Here is a 20,552-nt window from a genome sequence, read left to right on the forward strand (position 1 = left end):
TGATTGGCTGAGTCCCGTGGTAAAAATAATCCCATAAAAACAGACAAACCTGACGAGAGTAAAAACTATGGACCGTTCAGTCTTTCATAGAGCTAAAATACTCGTCTACGTGTGTGACCTCTGCTCGTTAGGAACCACATGAGGACTGCTCCAGCTCTTCAGCCATGACTGCTGCTGAACGTGGGCCATCCTCCTCTGGCCGTTATTTTGCGTCTATTACGTCTGACGTCAGAGCGTCAGCTGGCCGAATGTTTACATCCAGCAGTTGTGTGTTACTGGATCCCCCAACAACAAAAAGGCTCAACACAAGGAAAACCGCTAAGACAGTGAATATCAGTCGGCATTTCCACAAGGTAGAGGACTCGCTTTCTCAGGGCTGAGTGTGGAGGCTCGGTGGAGGCTGCGGGTTTGTTTTCACAGCGCTCACTCAGCTGTTGTCATTCTTGTCTCGATTTTTCCTCTCTTCCAGCCAAAGCGAGAATGCGGTTATTTCTGTTTGTGTTGACCTTGCCACTGCGCGACAGCGTGTTGTAGGTGCAGTATTTAGTTTTTGTTGGTCATGTCAGGCGATTGTTAGACGAAGAGAGCTCGCATTTTTTGTGTTTATTCGAAACTGGATCACCTGAGTGGCGCAAATAGCAGCCGCGCCACCACCACCACGCAGGCTGTGGATGTATGCGGTGAAATGAACCCTGTTGGACTCACGGGTCGTGCTCTCTCCTTTGACTCGTCTGAATAACGATGTAAACGAAAGAGCGGACCTGGTAGCTGGTCCAGTGAATCAGCCAGTGAATTGAGAAGCTCAAATGGTAGTGTTTGCAGGAAGTGTGTACCCTACTAGCCTACTAAACCACTTAGTTTGTTACAGAATGGCTTACAGTGCCCTCTTGAGATCATTTGTGTTAATACCCTGAAGAAGCAGAGTATGATCTTGTTCATAGGGGCGACAGCCCATCCTGGATTTCCTCCCTGAAAATGGCTTTTCATTTGATTCAGTATTTGACAACATCCTCTTAAGCTCAACTAGTGCCATCAAAGGCAGGAAGTCCAGAAACATTTAAATGCACATAGTCCTTTGTTCTTTTATAGCCTCATGACTATGGCCAGCATTTGGCAGCCAGCGCACCCTGTGATCTCTGTCCTTTGGCATTGCCCTCTGGTGTTGTTTTTAACACTGCTCTGAACCACAGCCACAGCAGCATTCACACCTACAGTTGTATTCTGCTGCCAAAAGCTTCATTTGGTCCTGTAAAGTTGGTTGGCTCAGGCTTTATTCGTGCACAAAGTCTCAAAGAGCGAGGCAGTGGATACATTATGAATCAATAACCACCACTTGGTGCTGTCAGATCAGACATGTTGTGATTGTATCAGGAGCTTAGCTACAGTATGCACATTTTAAGTTATTGCAGACCTTACAGAAGTTCTTTATGAATATGACAGTCACAGTGAGTTGTGTGGTTTTATGGCTGCAACAAATGATTGTTTTTTACACTGAATAGTATGCTGATTACAGTTTATTGATTTACTGTTTAGTCTTGATGTAAAAAAAAAAATGCAGTTTATCAATGTCTTCATGTTGCCTGTTTTGTACAACCAACAGATCAAAACAATCAAAGATTTTTCATTTACTAAGAAAAATGAGAAACTTGGATTAGAAGTTGTTTGGCATTTTTTTGATTAACTCTTTTAGATCTAGTTCAGTGTCCATGTGGTTCATGGGAGTTGTACTACTAAGATTCAGCTTTCCACTCTTTTGATTGCCCATGAAAGAACATACACAGTATCATTTAAAGACTTTTATATTGAGTGTAAAGTGTGAGATTGCGCAAATATAAAGTCTCAAGTTTCTCAGCCCTGAAATCTCCCATCAATAAACATGGTAGACTCTCGAAGTCGATTGAAGAAATGTAAAACCAAAACCAAAACAAAACAAAAATAAGTAGAAAATGTAGCTCCAAGTAGAATGCTGTATTCATGGTGTGTCTCTCAACAACAGGACATCTGTTTTTGTAGATTTCCCCTCAGTCCCGATGACAGTGAATGATAATTAAAGTTTTGTATGTAACAATAGTTACTGTACACTTGTAAATCACATGATGGCCGTCAGGTTGTCATTTGGGATAGTAAACCACCTGTTTCTCTTTGTTTTAGTCAGGATGGGCGGAGCTGTGAGTGCCGGAGAAGACAATGACGACTTGATTGACAACCTGAAGGAGGCTTACTACATCCGCTCAGACCTGGTGGAGCGGGCTTTTCGAGCTATCGACCGGGCTGACTATTACCTGGATGAATACCGGGATAACGCTTACAAGGTGAGAAAATTAAGAGTCTGTGGGATCACACAAACAGGGTCCATAGAAATTTTGAGAATATATGGTTTGGGGCAAAACACTGGTTTTGTTACTGGTTACTGGTCATTTATTGTGTTTTTAAAGGTGCAGTTGTAGTTGAAAGATTTTTGGGCGTCAAAGAAGCTTATACTATTGTTCTTGTAAGGACTTGGCGTGGCGGCATGGAAACATCCACCTCTCTGCTCCCTGTATCTACTCTGAGGTGATGGAGGCCCTGGATCTCCACCCTGGCCTCTCCTTCCTCAACCTTGGCAGTGGGACTGGCTACCTCAGCACCATGGTTGGCCTCATATTGGGTATGTGGTTAAATGCAGCAATTCAGCACGTAATTCCTCATTTGTATTCTGCCAGCTTTATTACAGGCTTTTTTAAAGGTTCAAAGGACCCCCCTCATAGACTGTTTAGGGGTATGTGAACAGGAAGTGTAATGCCAAAATGGAATCAGATAGTTTGCTGTGGGCTACAACTTGAATCCTGTTTTTGAGACTGTAGTTTCTCACGTTTAGTCAAATTGGCACCCTTAAAAGCATGCTGAATTAGTTATTAGCAACGCTGCTGCTGTTGTTTTTTATACTTTACACAGTGTCTTTGCTTATGTCTCTCCATCTGCATCCCCGTCAACTTTCCCTGTGCTCCCCTCACAGTTTGGAAACCTCTGTTCTAGTATCTCACTGTGGAGGTTACAGGTACACACTTTGAAACCAAACGATATCCATTCAGATTTGATGAAGTGGCCATAAGCAATGCATGCAGCCTGGAATTATTCCAGTGATGCAGTTCTGTGGTACTAATATCCAATGTAATACTCACAACGGCCCCATTAGATGACTGCTGAAAAATGACATGCTTTGTCAACATGCTTGGATATGGTATACTTTTCTTTAAGAGGAAAAAGTCAAGAAAAAATGATTTGACACTAAAAGATGTGATTTTTTTCCCCATGATACAGTTACAAAGTGCTCAAAGTATTTCACTGTCTGTCTCAGTCCAGTTGATTTCGCAGTAGCTACAGGACTATAGCCAATAGTGAGGCAGACCCTGTAAGGTAGCTAAGGCAGTCAACTCCAGTTTGCCACTGCCTTCCACGTAGCATTTCATAAGCCCCAAGTTAGTCTGGATACTCCCCACTCTCTGCTGAGCTGTGTCACAATCTAGACACCAAACGCCCACACTTTGCATATTCTGCATTCACATCATAAATTATTCCAGGTGAATTAGCTGACTGAACTCTGATTAAATCAATAATATACATCCATCAGTTGTTTCCGTGGTTATAACATGACTTTCCAAGCACTTACCATTTCTACAAGCTACTGCAATAAGCCCTCACTAGCAAACCTGAAAGACTTAAAGTTGCTATATGGACACAACAGTTCTCAGATGTACTCAGAGGCTTCTCAGAGAGGCTAACACTGGAGTAATGCTGCCTGCCCTGTGTGTTTGTAGAAGACTGGCCACAGCATTTTGAATCATCTGTAGATAAGTGACAGCTCTTTGGATGAGGCAACAGTGGAATTTATAACTGTATTCTGAATAAAATGCTCAGCACTTTCACAGCCACTAAAGTCAGATTTCAAGAAATGTGATTAAGGTGTATTGATGTTTTGACTGGCCTATACTAATGCAGGTTATGTCTCAGCTCTTCACAATTTTAGCAAGTACGAGTACATGATCACACATAACATACTGTGGGTTTGGTTTATAAGCATAGCTTTGTAAATATGTTTGATTTAAAACTGTGAACTGTGGTGTGCTAACAGGACCGTTTGGAGTGAATCATGGCATAGAGTTACATGCAGATGTGATTGAGTACGCCTACCAAAAGCTCGACTCATTCATCAAAACCAGCGACAGCTTTGACAAGTAGGTCTCTTCAAGTGTCAGTGAAATTTTCTGTTTTATACTCGCGTGTAGAGTCTTTCCATTGCTCCTGTGTCTCTCCCCAGATTTGAGTTCTGTGAGCCGTCCTTTGTTGTGGGTAACTGCCTGGAGATTCCTCCAGAGAGCCGTCAGTATGACAGGGTCTACTGTGGGGCCGGTGTGCAGAAGGAGCACGAGGATTACATGAAGAACCTGCTCAAGGTGGGGGGCATCCTCGTGATGCCTCTTGAGGAAAAGGTTGGTGTTTTCCCAGAGTAACTCAGGGCGGTTGAAATCTGCATATTCTGCAGCAGCTCATTTTCAATCAGTCCCCTTAATCAGCATGTATACTGTAAGCAGCATACAAACATTTAATGACTGCTTTATAACATACAAGGGCTGAACCATTTTGAGAAAATATTTAATTGCAATTTTTCTGACAGATATTGCAATTTGATTTGTGATATAATTTTTGAAAGTCAAGCTTCAGTCCAGGATTCATTATATACATGTAAACCATGTGATAGAGCATTACCATTTAAGAGACCATTGAAATATTAACTGCTGTCTGTACTAATCCAATGATTAAAATGAAAATATGCCAACAAAACATGGTGTAGAACATACACATAATGAACCGTAGAACAACTCACACAGAACAAACAGTAGCACCATGTTCACTTGCCTCCTCTGCAGTAACTTTACATCAGTCATTCTGCTGCCTGTGGTGATTTTTCAAATGCTGATACACTGAGGGGGAATGACAGGAGACTGACAGGTACAGAGAGCTGGTAGAGACAGACACAGCTGATTAAAACTCTACAGGATTTGTCCAGGTAGAAAATACAAGATACAAATCTAACTTAATGTGAGCTACTTCATTCTACCATTTTCTTTTACTTTCTCTTCTTTCTCTCTCCTCTGTTCAGCTGGGTATTTTGCAATTTAATTGCAGCATATAGATGACGGAAACACTGCAGACATAAAGTTGGCGTCTTGGTCACAGCTCAGTTATCTCTCTTCCCTGGCTGCTGACATTGTCAGCCAGTTTTAACTCATATCACCGGTAGTTTCAGCTTTAGCTGTGTCCGTTCATGCAGCTCTCAGGAGGTAGGACTCACCTGACCCTGTAGCAGAGAGAATCCGAGTGACTCTCACTGCCTGCATCGCGCTGTCACTCTCACTCTGTCACTCTGCCCTCCATTTTCATCAAGTGTCTAACTCCACAGTTAGTTGTGTGGTTTGGTCATTTTAAGACAAGATCTGATGGTGAAATTTACAGCCTGTCGCTCAGTTGCTCCTGCAGTGCTAAAAACATGCAACGACTTATCCACTGATATTCTGTTGTAAAAATAATTGCAGTCTCTTCAGTTTGCAAATCGCATTAGTTCAAATCTCGATTTGCTATATCATTCAGCCCTATAACATCCTACAGTGTAGTTACAAGTAGATATAAGTGTTTGACAACACACGTCATAAGAGATGACATAGTGCTGACAACTATTGTCTGTGTGTTTATAGCTGCTTGAAACTACATTATAGTGTGTTTTAAACCATTTATTAAGTGTTGAGGTTCAGCTGACAAATGCTAAACAGGGAAGCGGGGATTTGAGTGTTGTGGCACATTTTATTATCGTCATCTTCTTGTCTATATTTATGTTAGACTTACATCGACTGGCCAGTGGCTAGAAGTGTATGGAACAACACTAGTGTCTAATGTGGTGGCTGATTCTACCAATTCTACCATCAAAGCCCATATACAGTATATACCAAAAACCAGCTTTTTAATAGCTGTCTACTGTAGTGACCACTATGCATGAAAGGGTTTAAAATGATTCTTGTGAAACACATGAACACATTGCACACACATTGATAATATGGAGTATAAATGCAAAGCAGCTTTTTGAAGTTACTATATTAAATCAAGTAAGAAAACACTACTACACACACAAAAAGTACATAGAAAAAAGACTTTTCATCCTGTATTTTCTGCAGTTGACCAAGATCACCCGTACAGGGCCAAACAGCTGGGAGACCAAGAAGATCATCTCTGTGTCCTTTGCTCCTCTGGTGCTGCCTAAACACAGCACAAATGGCAAACCCAAGACTGTCCCTCTACGTGAGTCTCATTTCAAGTTTTATTTAAATTAAAAAGTACAACTAAATAGGGATTGATACCTATTATATGGATATAATTATTACTTCTTACTACCCTGTTTTCTTGTGGATCTTAATTTTGCAGCCAAATATGAGGTACGGACGTTGCAGGAGCTGGCACGTATCTGCATCCGCCACACCCTCAGAGTGACCACAGATGGAGGAGATAACCAGTCACGTGGCCGAGGTTCATCTTTCAGCGTGGGTAGGGGTCTGGCAGTTGCCGGGCTCCATAAGTATGGCCCTCGCTTCAAACGCCGGCGCGTCCACCGGCGCCACTGCAACGCCCTCGTCCTGGCCACCCATCAGGTGGTGGCCAGCAGCGGCATTGGCGCCGCTCCTCTGGACAGCAACAACAACCAGGGAGGAAGAGTGATCGATGAGGAGGAGGCAGGAGAGAGGGAGACGAGGCGGCAGATGAGAGGGAGCAGGAGGGCGGGGAGAGGAGCTGCAGGGGTGGTGGAGGAGGAGGAGACGGTGGAGGAAGAGGATGAAGAGGAAGAGCAGGAGGAGGAGGAGGAAAAGGAGACTGGGGAGCTGCTCCGACCCCAGCCAGCCGTGAACATCCTGAGGGAGAGGATACTGGGCCTGCCGCTGCCTGAGCCTCTGAAGATGTACCTGCTCTACTACAGAGAGAAATGAGCCAGATGGAGCCACAGTTCCTGAGTCAGAGCCCAGAGCGACAACCCAGCTGAGGGGCTGAGGCCTCTGTTACAACCCCACCACCACCTGTACAAGGCAGGACAACATGCCACCTACCTTACTGATGCTCAGCTCCACCTTGGATCTCTTTCTCTCTCTCACCTGTCCTCATCCTCTCCATCAACCATCATCTTTCCCGCTCCTCCCGCTCTGCCTCCCACTGTTCTTGATTTGTTTCCTGACACTGTAAAGAGTCAGCTCTGTTTGTCCAGCTGAGGGGGGAGGGAGAGTTATGCTACTCTGGGAATAGAAACAATTCACACCAATGTTTCAGACAACCAAACATTGTGTCTCCTGAGGTGCAAAGACATAGAAATTGGTGCATAATACAAACACTTTATTAATTTGCTCTACAGCTCTGTACAACTAATTTACTAATCGAGCATTTGTCTGACAAAAGCTTAACAGCCCACACTTTCCTAAGAATCCACAGCTTATAAAAGGCAACTTAGTGGTGCTGAGAAGGAGCTCCATCATTGTTTAGTCTCCTGTAGTGGACTAGACATTGCAACAGAGTTCAAACACTGTAGCAACAAACAGAGAGCAGCTTACCAAGAGACCAGATGGTATAGGGCTTTACCAGCTCTGTTCTATCCACCAATTACAGCTGTACCCCATGTTAGAGAGTATATGATGAAGTCATGTTGAAGCTGGTTTGTCCACATGAGGTGGTGTGTGTGATATCATCTACTAGGGATGGTGTAATTTTCAACATAGAGTTGGCTCAGGCTCAGCTTCGTAAGTGAAGAAAACATTCATTCAAAGATTCAATGATGTGAGAAACATATTTTCTCTTTTACTATATCATATTTAATGATATTGTAGCTACAGCTAGTGACCAAGATGGTGTGGCAGATGTGATTATTTCCACTGATTTGCAAATGAAAGGGGAGCTCTGCCTTGAGCCCTCAGTCCATTAGATAATTGAACTTGAATTATCTGCTTTTCTAAGGCCAAGGGTTAGACATCATCTGGAGCATTTTGGGAGACTAGTTGATTTAGTAGAAGGTTGAGTTTTCCCTTTTTCTATGCATATGTTTCATTGTATGAGTTAGCGTCTGTCTTTGTCTCCTGACTTTGTCGTACGGAGATGAAAACTGACCTAAATCCTTACATGTATCCAAAGGGCAGTCTCACTGTTTTTCTCTACATCTCACTGTATTCTCTGAACCAAAAGAGAACGACCATAAAAGATCACATACTTACTAATATTCCAATTTACATAAATAAACCAGCATGATAAAAAGACATAACTGTTTTTGATGATTGACAGTGTGCAGGTTTTCTCTCACCGTGCTCACATTTTTTTCTTGTAATATCTTGATTTTTGAATTTTTGAGACTTGAAGTGGTGTGTACATATGAAATGTTGTATGTTTTGTTTTGTGAACCATGAAAACATGAAGATACTTTGGTAAGTAGTACAGGTATCTTTTAATATTTTTTTCTCTTGTAGTTTCTAGTTTGATGGGGCATTATTCCTTTGTACCTTTTGCTTTTGTACCAAACTTTCTGCTCTCCTCTGTGCCAAACTTAAGTTGCATGGACTAAATCTTGAGGAAACAGCAGATCAGCAGCTAGTCACTCATCTGAAGAAAAAAGCTGACAATTTGTTGGTGTTTTATCATTTCTAAAACTGCTCCACTGGTTGTGTATGTATTAGTTTTGATCATGTAAAGCCTAAAGATTTCTCCCATTTGAAAGTTTGTACCTTAAGAATGTCTTTGTTGAATAGCAAAGTGATCTTTGCAGAAGCACCCTGTATTGGTAAATACAGCTCATTAAATTATGGATGTGATCACAATAATAAGAGGAATTTGAATATGTGCAGCTTATACTGGTAATAAATCCAACACTGAATGGGAGGATTGAGTCCAAAAAGCAGGACCTTATCAGGCCAGGAGCCTCATATCCTTTTTAATTCCTGCCAAGTGTAATGTCATGCTTCACTGCTTGGTCATTTTACCATTTCTACTGCTGCTGGATCTGCCTTTGAGTACTGTATGTAGACCATTCCTTTATTCAACATGGGTACCATTCATGTTTGGGTGTTGTGCAGTTGTGATTCTTTGCTGAATGTAAATGATCATGATGTTTTTTTTTTTTGTTTTTTTTTTTTTTTTTGCACTTAACATGAAATTTTGGTGAGACTGACTTGTTTTTCAAACGGAGCTATATTATTGACTGCTGTTAATAAAGGCCATTATATAAAACAAGGCCCCGGTGGAAATGAAATTAATAATTTAAGTGACCTGACCAGGGTGTGCTGTGTCAGCTGAGATTGGCTTTAGCACCCCATGATCCCAAAAAGGAGAAGTGATATAGCTGTTGGATGGAGGGATAGATGGAAGACAGCAGCTGCTATCTTCAGTGTCAGTGCCTTTCAAATATTGTTTTTCATCTTGGCTTATAATCACAGGATTATACTTCTGAACCTTCAAACCTCATAAGATTTAAGGCTTATTTTGTTTGTTTTTTGCTAAATCATCCTTTTAGTGTGAAAAGGAGGAAGATTTTCTTCCAGGGCAGTTAACTAGCCCTTACTGGGTGATCAGAGGGAGCATAATCAACAAGTCACTTAAATCTAATAGGTCTCCTCTGGGAGATGAAGATGATATCTTTCTCAGGACAAGGCTAGCAGAAGCTCCCTTGTGTCTTAATTTGGGCCTGTGACCTGAGTATGAATTGGACATCACCCACTAACCAAAGGCCTCAGGAATGAGTTCGACCTCCCATCGCCTCTAGCAGAGGATCACAGGCATTGAGAAGCCCTCGGACATGACTAGTCCTGAAATTCAGAGTGCACCCTGGGAATTTTTCTGGGCCTAACATCGACTGAGTGCTGGAGGTGGCTTAATCTGTTTAAACTAAGGGTTAAATGTGATCACACATCATTCTTAAATATCCCCAAAGACAAAGGCCATAAAACCATCTTGTTATTATTGAATTGTCTTTAATAATCAAAAGAAACTAAATGAGACTGAACCAGCCACAGATAGAAGTGCACCAGCACAACTGTCATTTGGCTACAAAAACAATACCAGCACATAAAAGTTGGTCACATAAGTCTTAGATATGGAGTTTGGATCCAGTGATGTAGCTATGGGATACAGATGCAAAGGTATTCCATTCAATTAAGACATTCACATTTTGCTTAACAAATCTCTATGTTTGATGAATACTCACACAACCAAGCATATTTACTCAAGCGTGCTAAAATCATGCAGCAGGTGTACAGCATTGCAGTGTTAGTTACAACAATCAGGCCTTATTCTAAAGATTATGTTTGTGTTAATAAAGTTAAATGAACAGTCAGTGTGTAAATGCTCAGACGCAACATGAATCAGTAACAGGTGACTCGTGCTTTCATATGTGGTTAACTCATCGACTGAAGCATTTTTAAGTGTACACACACACACACACACACACACACACAAAAAAGCCTGTACCTTGCTGAATACAAAAGAAGACACACAGTACGTGTATCACAAAAAATAAAATCTCAACATTAAATTACAAAGCTCAAAAAATAAAACAACAATCTATTTTTAAAGAAAAAACTGAATAAAAAATTATATCTACATCTGTATATAAAAAAATGAAAGATTATAATAAGTTAGATTTTTTCAATATGGAAACCCATGTTTGAAGTATTTTTTTTTTTTTTAGAGCTTCAAAAGTGACTGAAGATCATCTATCAAGTCAATATTCACGGTTACATATCTAACTACTTAATGTATGCAGGCATGGGCCAAACAGCAAGAGAGCCTTTAGTTTGAAGTACTTTCAACTTGTAACAACTGAGATGGGCTTGATGATGATGCCTCTTTAACAATCAACTGCAAGTATCAAGTATTGGAGAGGATTTCATTTGCCATTTGGCCCAGGCCTATTGAAAAGTCACAGTGGGTTGCAAAACCCTACACAGTAGCAGCAAGTGGACAGCACACCCCTCACAGTTAGAGAATGGGGAACAGAGAGCAGCAGAGAGATCCGCTGAATCAAGGAGGTTAAAACTGCATATTATTCATCTGTAGGCATACAAATGGAATGGTTTGTGTATTCAGATCCATTCAAGTCCATAGTGTTTTGACTGAGTTTTGTGGCACCAGCATAATGGTGTGAAGAGCGCAACACTCCCCTGGGATTTTAGTGTCCTGTCAGACCAAACAGTTGTTTTCCACTCAGACCAATACAAAAGTAGATTGGGTAAAAGACTAAAATAAATAAATAAATAAATAAAAGCTGAACACATCACTCTTTGTCCACCTTCCCTTCCTGTGGCCCTTAGCCAGAAACCTGGGGGAGGTTGAATGCTGTGCCCAAATGCTCTGAATCTCCATCTAATGTGTGCACCCCATTCTGACAGGAATGTCAGGACCATGCTGTACATATTTCCCTGATGCTGGAATGAATGAGTAGATGAAATGATAAAAACACTGGCCAAGGAGAATGTGTGTGCACACTTTAAATTAAGGTGCAGAGATTATGGGCACAGGTTAAGGCACCTTGGAACCCTGATGAATCTGAGGCACAGAATCAGAGGACAGTAACTTTGAAGTGACCCAGGGCGTGCTTAGCATTGATCTCCTGCTAGGATGTCTGGTGGCCGACTGCAGTGCCATTCAACCCACAATGTATCCATCATGAATGTTTGCGTAAATGTACTGAGCTCTCTTCCATCGTTCCCCACCTCTGTCTTGTGTGCTCCAGGAAGAACAGCATCTACTGATTACAGCAACTTGTGACAGAGGCCAAGTCGGTAGTGTGCTTTACTTTCTGGCCTGTACATTTACAGTCATACAGAGTTAAAACAATAGTTCAACATTTTAGGGAATACCCCTCTTTGTTACTCTCATGTCTGTATACTAAATATGAAGCCAGAGCCAGGAGCTGATTAGCTTAGCTTAGCAGTAATACTTCCTGGAGCCTTGCCATTACTATGATGTTACTAAGCAACCAGTGAAGACTGCCAAAACAAACGGATTACCGCTAGCTTCATGTTAAGCATACAGACATGAGAGTGATATCAATCTTCTCATCTAACTCTCTGTGACAAAGCAACCTTTCTTAAAATGTTGAACTATTCCTTTAAGACACAAAACAACACATACAGGAGGCTAAAGCTCCACCCTAACAATATCAGAAGTCCAACCATGGAAAAAGACAGCGCCGTTTGACATAAAGGTTCAGTATTTAGACAGCGACGTAAAGACACACACACAGAAATATGCAGCCAGACATACAACAACACGCTGACAAACACTTACACACACACAGACACACACTGTGTTAGTGACAAGTGCAGCAGAGCTGCTTAGTCCATGTGTTTTTACATCAACCCTACCACACCCCCACAATGTCCACAGTTACACCAAGAGAGAGGACTACAACATCCAACACTCAACACACACTGGGAAGATATGAGGAAGAAGTGCATTGAAGATACTGCAGTCCATCCAGGGGGGTTCTATGCCCACCTTTGTTTTTCCTGTACATTAAGAACATTGTGATGTATATATAAGACATTGTTGGCATTCTGCCAAATGTAAGGAAAGGTAATAGCAGTGCAGAGTGATGTGAGGCTTCATGCATGGCTGCTGTCCTATTGTTGTACTGACTCGCACTCAGGATGAGGGGGTTTCAAATTTCCAAATGAAAAGCTCATGACTTCAGTTAATAGTGGTGTGGTTACAGTTAAAACCTACAAAGCAGCATTGGTATTAAAGTTTGCTCTGTTGTTTGCAGAATTCAAGATTCTGTAGTCTGGTCAAAGAAAAAAAAACACAACTTTGACAAAACCTAACCCATTTCTCTCAAAGTTGAGTCCCAAAGTGGAAAGGTGCACAAGAGAGGATGGTGGTAGTGATAGAAGTGTCAGAAGCTGTCACTTGGGCACCAAGCCACGGGATTGCGGATAAAGAGGAGATCCTGGGCTGGAGGGGCTGAAAGGAGAGGTCGGTGTGCTCGACTTCTTGCCTGTTCTTGGTCGACTGAGTGATAGAAAACAAGAGAGGGTTAAACATTGATTTCTTTTTTTCTTCTGTTTCCTGATCAAATCCAAATAATGCAAGCTCAAGCTCCAGCCTAATTGCAGTATAAGCCACCTGTAAAACATATATAACTCATGGTCTTGCTAGCTGAAGGAGAGAAACAGGTGACAGCTTTCCTTACCCAGACTTTGGTTTCTTGAGGCTGCCACTGGCGCTGGCTGGCGGGGTTGGACCCAAGCTGCTGTGAAAGCCTGAGGCATCTACCTGGATCTCATCTTCATCCCTAAGAGCATCCTCCAGAGCTGCTGCCACCTTTGGGGCGATAACCGGCTCCTGATACTCTTTAGTGGTCCGTGCTGGCAGGTCCATGTCCAGTATCAGGATGTTTTCAGCCTGGGGGAGCAGGACAGAAGCACACTCATCATAGACGAACAAATCAGTCCAGATACATTCTCACATTAGCAATGAAGGTAATCAAATATTATCAAAAAGCTAAAGTAAAACATATAAAAATGCATTCAAGTATTTGAAAATTCTGCATATCAATACTGGCACAATTGGGAAAATGTTTTACATGACACCTGTGGATTCTTGTGCTGATCACCTTTACTGTTAAAGCTGCCTTGCAATATTTGGTTTTGTATTAAGTGTCAGTACATCTAAGCTCGACCCTTGTGGTGTAATCAGTGAAACAGGAAGAGGATGAGGAAAGCAGAACCACTGTATCTGTGGTGTTTTATGTGCACAGGCCACACACTGAGGTTTAGGTGTGAACACATTCATCAGTGACAAAGCTGAAGAGAAAGTGCAGCTTACTTTATATCTCATGTCAGGCTTCATCATCATGGCCATGCGAGCATGGTGACAGAGAGGCCTCCTGTAGCCGACTGCAGACAGAGGCCTGGTCATCATCTGATGTTCACTGAAGCAGACACACAAACAGTGAGACAGTGTATACAGCACCATGGGAAAATTTGCTGTTTGGAACCTGTGTCAATTTATCAGAGACGGGTTTTATTAACAAAGCAATGAACTGTTTAGTCATTATAGAAGTACTAACACTGTACAGCACTGTACAAATTATTCTATTAATGATAGTAAGACCTGTAAATGCTACTGAAAACTCAAGGCACCTTATTCTGGCTTGAAAATGTATCGCTGCTACAAACCCACCCAAATAAATAAAGTCTACATTATAATAAATTAAGTAGTAGGGAACTTAAGGGAAGGGCGGCACGGTGGTGCAGTGGTTAGTACTGTTGCCTCACAGCAAGAAGGTTCTGGGTTGGAGCTCCGGTTTGAGCCCGGTGCTTTTCTGTGTGGAGACTGCACGTTCCCTGTGCCTGTGTGGGTTCCCTCTGGGTACTCTGGTTTCCTCCCACAGTCCAAAGACATGCAGGTTAATTGATAACTCTAAAATTGTGAATGTGAGTGTCTCTATATGTTGGCCATGTGATGGACTGGTGATCTGTACAGGGTGTACCCCGCATCTTGCCCAATGTCAGCAGGGATAGGCTCCAGCACCCCTGCGACCCTTAATGGATAAGCGGTATAGATAATGGATGGATGGATGGAACTTAAGGGAAGTTGTAGTTAAAACCAATTTTTCTCTGATTTAAAAAAAGCTCCTGAGAAAAAGCACACAAATTCCTAAATACTGTTTTACAGAAACCACATGGTGTAAATCTTAAAAAACTGCCAATGTCATTGTCAACACCTCTGGTTTCACATTAAATGGTGTTTATTGTGAAGCACGTGCAGGAAGTGGTGTAGTATTAGGAGTACCAAATCAAAATAAGTTAACTGCAGCAAATTAATGGTCAGAGCTGAAAACTGTATTTATGTGGATCAGCCACTTCTGCCTGATAGCTGATCACTTATTATACTGGATATAAAACTAATGTAGTTTGCACTGATCCTCACAGTTACACCTCTACCCTTTAGCCCAGTGTAACCCTATGAAGCATAGAACAAATAGTGCAGGTTTGAGGCTCCTAGTAGCCCTGTATTTAACACCTACATTATAATGAGAAACTCGGCAGCTACAAATCAAAGCTCACTTCACCTGTAACCATTCAACTTGAACATGTAAACATTTCATTTACCTCACAAGCTGTTTATTCACATTAAAAAATACATGTGAGCTTAAGTTGGAGCACATCTAACCAGATGTAGAATGTGCGAATATTCTGTAACTTACTCCTCTATACGTGTAATGGGCTTCATTTTCCAGTACTCATCCTCCTCATCAAGGTAAGCTCTGTTGACTATTTTGTTCTTTTCCTCTAAGGGAATGAAGTTCTCAATGATCAGATGCCTGAAAGGCAAAGAGACAAGCAATTAGACAGAGGCAGTAACAGACAGATAGCCATGTTCAGCTGAGAACAACAAGATGTAACTAAAAAAATATAAACACAAAAACAAATATACCAGTTCAGTCTTGTGACTCTTGCCCTGCTTTGTTTCATATATTACACTAGGAAGTCTACTTGGTGGGCCAGGTTTAGAAATAATATACCTAATTAATATCAATTAATCAATTAATTGTACATATACATACTGAAGAAATATCTGGCTGAACAGAACTGAGGTCTAAGCATGCAACAGTACGACTTGAAAATTGTTTCCTCATACTCATACAATATTGAAGCACTATATCAGCATGTCTGTAAGTGAAAAGCACGTGGATATTTCTCACTATCAGTCCCTTTTCAAAACACAAGTCTGACAAGACACAGTATAAAATCAGATGCAGTTTGGAGACTGTTACAGAACATGTTGCCTCCTCGACCAGGACAGATGGTTTTCATAATAGATATAATATTGATCAGTGTCTTCCTGCCAGGCCAACAGTATGATATGCAGGCTCCGTACTTGAGTTTGAGGTCCCTGGTGAGCTCGTTCTGGGTCTGTTCCAACTCCTGGCGCTCTTTGATGTGTGCCTCCTGGATGTCATGGATTTCTGCCTTCACTGCCTGCAGCTTGGCAAACAGCTAAATGACAGAGGAAACTAGGGTTATGATGATGAAAAGGACTTTTAGAATATCAGACTCAGAATTTGTTTTAGATACCTGACTGTCATGAAGAGTAATGGAATATCCAAATGCACCAACAAGGTCAGTAATGTATTCTTACCTGATTTAAAATAGTAGCTGACCTACTTACTCGCAAGTTATTTTATTATTAGACATATACACATCAGAGTTCCAAAATTAAATAGTCTCCATGACTTTTTCAAATAAGCAACTGCGTATTTTTGCTAACAGTGTGTGTCTATGTACTCAGAATGTATTAATCGATTACAGTGGCCAGGATTGGAAAACAGTGTCCTGTGCCAGTGTGGATGGAGGACAGGAGGGACAGCCAGAAACTAAACCAGTCAAGGATGAAGCCATTACCTTTTTCAGCTTCTTGGTTTTGATGTCAACCTCCTGCTGCAGAGAACTGTAGGTCTCCTTCAACTCCAGAGTCTCTTCATCACGACTCTCCATCTGTTGCTGCATCTCTCGCTCTCTGCGTTTCTGGGAACATACACACAACCGCACATTGTTAAAACTTTAAACTACAGTGCTGTGTGTGTGATCAGGCTACACAGAAGTCACTAGATTCTGCTATGCTGCTGTTAAGAAGACCCCTCATTACAGCAGATTTGCTTGTTTACACTGACTCCCACAAAGCTGTCATAATTACACCCCTGTAAGTGATTTTAGATAGTGTGCTGCTGTTCTGGAATCAGAGGGGTGACATGTAACACAACACCCGCAGTGTCCCACAGTGCTACCACTTTTTACACAAACATGGATTCAGCTCTGACTACTTCTGCTGCCGGCTTAAAGGCAGAATAACAATGCCCCACAATCCGTGTTACCACCCTTTACACAGAACAGAGAGGCAAAATAAAGGCCTAACAGTCCTGCCTTGAACAGGCTGTATAAAAGGGGCTACTGACTGAAAAGAAGACTGTCATGTGGCACACAATATCAGTCAGTCAAGTGAGGGATGGTAAACAGCAATACAGTCACCATCAAAAAATTATGTGGAAGACTGTGGAGGATGTGTAATAATATCCAATAATGAATAGCATGAATCTAAATACACAAGGGATGGGAATGGGATGGATGCTACTAATGAACAAAAAGATGCACAGATAGTGACTGGCAGTTTAATGTACTCTAAGAGTCACTTCAGTAACCGACTGAAGACTGACTGGAGATCACTGTGAAAGTAAACGTTAAATAAGTCCTTTTTTGTCCCAGACTGTAGTTGTGTTGATGAGAGTGCACAAACTAAACAACTTATCTCAGACCAGGTGAATGGATTGCAAGATTATTCCACTTGGAAAAATCTATTACTAGAATAATAATATGGAGAAAAGAAAGGTGAATTAACCTCTCAGTAAAATCTCAGTCAGATCAGACATATGAGTGAGCACCACACAAATATCTGCAGATCTGAAAACTAGACAACTGACTAAGAATTAGAGACACAAATTCTTAAATGTCCTCAGAACTTGACATTCAGTTGAATGTAATATCACCTCAGGCTGCAACTGCATTCTTAATATTTTGTTCCTGCATTAACTTCAGCATTTCATTAAAACATCAACCGTATAAACATCATCTCCACCTCTACTTGCTGTACTGCACCTGCTGTGCTCACAGCTTTGTTGACTTATGACCTTCAAACAATTACTCTAATTATGATTGGGGTCCATTATTTCAGACGTCTGGTATACCTGTTCAGCGATTTCCTGCCTCTTCTGCTCCAGCATTCTCTGTTGTTCGTTAGTGTGATCCACAATGTTCTTCCCCCCAACTAGAAGCTTACTCTCCATTGCCTGGGTGAAGAAAAAAAAAGGAGGAGTACACTTCAAATCTCAAGGGAGAGAAAAACATTTGCATTTGACTACAATATATTTCACTCACAGAACAGCAAGGTCTTTTGACTTATGAGAGGAGTCACTGGTTTGTGTGCACATTTTAGGGCAGACAAAACATTTAGTTGAATCTAATGAAAATTTAATAGTTACAGATACTACTTGGCTGTACAGAAACACACCCTCTCTAAAAAGTCTGCCTACCTTAACTTTGGCTGCAAGCATCTCTCCAGCCTCCCTCTCCCTCTTCAAGTCCTCCATTTTCCTCTCTTTCTCCTTAAGCAGTCGAACTTTCTCCTCAGCCACCAGACTGTGATCCTCCATGATAGCCTTTCTCTCTCTCTCCAGCTTCTCCTGCTGCTCCCGCCAGTAATCTCCTTTGTCGTCTCCATCTTCATCATCATCCTCTGTCTCTCCATCTTCCAGATCCTCATCATCGCTCCCTTCCCCAGCTCGCCTCCTCTGCCTCCTCTTTTTCTTCTTTCCTGAGCGCTTTTGCAGCTGTGCTTTCAGCCTCGCTATCTCCTCCTGAAACTCCCTCAGTAGGGCATCCTTGGGATCCTCATTGATTCGTGGTTTATTCTTGATGTTCTTTGCCCTATTGGAGTAGCGCAGTGTTGTCAAGGTCTCCTCCACATTGTAGGATGCTGGGCCAATGTTTGCAACCATGACAGTGCGGGCATTACCCCCCAGAGAGTCCTGCAGCAAACGGGTGAGTTTTGAATCTCGGTAGGGGATGTGGCTGCTTCTGCCATCCACCAGAGCTGATATGACATTCCCCAGAGCAGAAAGTGACAGATTGATCTTTGTCGCTTCTTTAAGCCTCTCCCCCTGAGCACCAGTTTTGGTCTGCCTTTCACTGCCAGCTAAATCTACAAGGTTCAATTTGCCAACTCTGATATGGTTCTCCCCATCCACGCCCAACTCGCTGCACTCAACAGTGATGACGAATATGGCGTGAGACCGGGAGCTGTGTTCATTCATGTTAGTGGCACCCACTGAACGATTCTGGTTGCCCACATTCATGACATGCTCGATCTCCCGCACACTCTTGGTGACAAATGATGAAAGGTCTTTAACATACACACCCGTGTCAGGCCGCTCCCTGAGCTCAAGACGACGTGATTGGTCCTTGGACAGCAAGTCTCTGATCTCCTCTTGGTAAATTTCAAGATATGATGCTCTCACCAGGTATTGCTGATTCTGGGACCGTGAGATGTGTGTGAAGATGTGCTCAAAGGAGTTAGGGATCACCCCTCTCCTCTCTGGATCATTTCTCACCCCCTCCATAGTGTATGTCTTCCCTGTACCCGTCTGCCCATAGGCAAAGATGGTCCCATTGAAACCAAGAAGAACTGAATCCACCAGGGGCCTGAAGGTTTCATCATAGAGATCTATTTGTTTGGAGTTCCAGTCGTAGACTGAATCAAAAGTAAAAACTTTGGGGAGTTCATTGGCTGAAGCTTCCCTGGGGTTCCTGACAATAATTTGGCCCAGTTTTACATCGACAGAGACGACCCTTTCAAACTTGGCTGCCCGTTCTTTTTCATTCATGGGCCGACAACGGACTACCACCTTGACTGACTCTGAACTCTTGCTCTTGGACATGGTGAGGAGCAGCTGCCAACCCACACGGCTTGGCACTTTGTATCCTCTATCTTCCAAGTGCAGTTTCAGGAACAGTTCACCAGTAGGGATGCCCACATCAGAACCTGGAGGAGAAGACACATTCTGTAATAATCATGGAAACACCTTCATCAAATGTTTTTACCTACAAACTGGAAGACTAACTAAACAACACAAAGCTATTAATAGACTTTAGCAATGACACACCTATCCTGACGCATATATATAGCAGTTCAGGGTTTCTTGTGCGTGGCCTAAAAAGACCTCTTCAGTAACATACCACAACAACATGAATTAAATCTGATATGGTTAAATTTGAATAATCTCCACGTACTTCAACGGTGAGCGGTAGCATCTGCACACTGCTTTGAATGCTAGGTAATATACCGGTGCCACTACCCCAATTTAGCTAACTAATCTCAGCCTATTGACTGGTAGGTTATCCAGTCAATGTTGGAATTTTAGGTCGTGAAATGACAGTCGTGGGGAGCACCCTATTAACCGAAACATGTCGATAAACCCTGCGTTTCACGGTAGCTGCTCAGCTGATGTTAGCAACGATTCGTCAAAGCAGCGGGTCAGCTAACCAGCGTTAGCTAATACGAAATGCAGCCCATAACGAGACCACAAGACCGGCCTAGCAACGGCAAACACACCGGTAACCTCAGCTACAAGTCTGGTAGCATTACCTGGCTAACGCTAGCAGCGAGGGCATAAATGAAAGCAACAAATCGCCACGGAAAAACAAAAAACACACTAGACTCATAAAATCAATGAAATACAGACGCAGTTCCCTACCAGACACAAACGTCGCTTCACATTTATTAGTGGCAAACGTTAGTTAATCCATAACTCCCAGTCAGCCATTAGCCTCTGCTCATCCCCGCAACGGTCCGAGGCAGAGTTGCCAGATGCAAACACTCGATCCCCCAAAAGAGCTACGTGTGAAAATCTATTAACCAATATAAATACTATAACTCTGACAGAG

The 20,552-nt window shown here is 42.2% G+C and overlaps 2 protein-coding genes across 4 annotated transcripts; one reads left to right on the top strand and one right to left on the bottom strand.

Moving 5' to 3' along the window:
• The first annotated feature begins 215 nt into the window (after window positions 1–215).
• Window positions 216–9,285, top strand: LOC108885076 (protein-L-isoaspartate O-methyltransferase domain-containing protein 2). Of its 3 annotated transcripts, none has more exons than XM_018679259.2 (7): window positions 216–353; window positions 2,152–2,312; window positions 2,497–2,647; window positions 4,112–4,214; window positions 4,298–4,469; window positions 6,207–6,330; window positions 6,454–9,285. In XM_018679259.2, exons 2-7 carry the CDS (start codon window positions 2,157–2,159, stop codon window positions 7,008–7,010), a joined length of 1,263 nt encoding a protein of 420 aa, XP_018534775.1. In that variant the 5' UTR covers window positions 216–353; window positions 2,152–2,156; the 3' UTR covers window positions 7,011–9,285. The 3 variants fall into 3 exon arrangements, with proteins under 3 accessions (XP_018534775.1, XP_018534784.1, XP_018534791.1); XM_018679268.2 differs by having other exon boundaries at window positions 241–353; window positions 2,156–2,312; XM_018679275.2 differs by having other exon boundaries at window positions 245–406.
• A 717-nt stretch (window positions 9,286–10,002) lies between these two features.
• kif3b (kinesin family member 3B) lies at window positions 10,003–20,513 on the bottom strand. The gene is made up of 9 exons (XM_018679229.2): window positions 20,363–20,513; window positions 18,143–19,650; window positions 17,798–17,899; window positions 16,461–16,583; window positions 15,937–16,055; window positions 15,263–15,379; window positions 13,879–13,984; window positions 13,244–13,455; window positions 10,003–13,062 (listed from the first exon to the last, which is right to left on the bottom strand). Exons 2-9 carry the CDS (start codon window positions 19,544–19,546, stop codon window positions 12,957–12,959), a joined length of 2,289 nt encoding a protein of 762 aa, XP_018534745.1. The 5' UTR covers window positions 19,547–19,650; window positions 20,363–20,513; the 3' UTR covers window positions 10,003–12,956.
• Window positions 20,514–20,552: the final 39 nt, after the last annotated feature.

This window comes from Lates calcarifer, linkage group LG6 (assembly GCF_001640805.2).
Source record: "Lates calcarifer isolate ASB-BC8 linkage group LG6, TLL_Latcal_v3, whole genome shotgun sequence".
NCBI lineage: Eukaryota > Metazoa > Chordata > Actinopteri > Centropomidae > Lates > Lates calcarifer.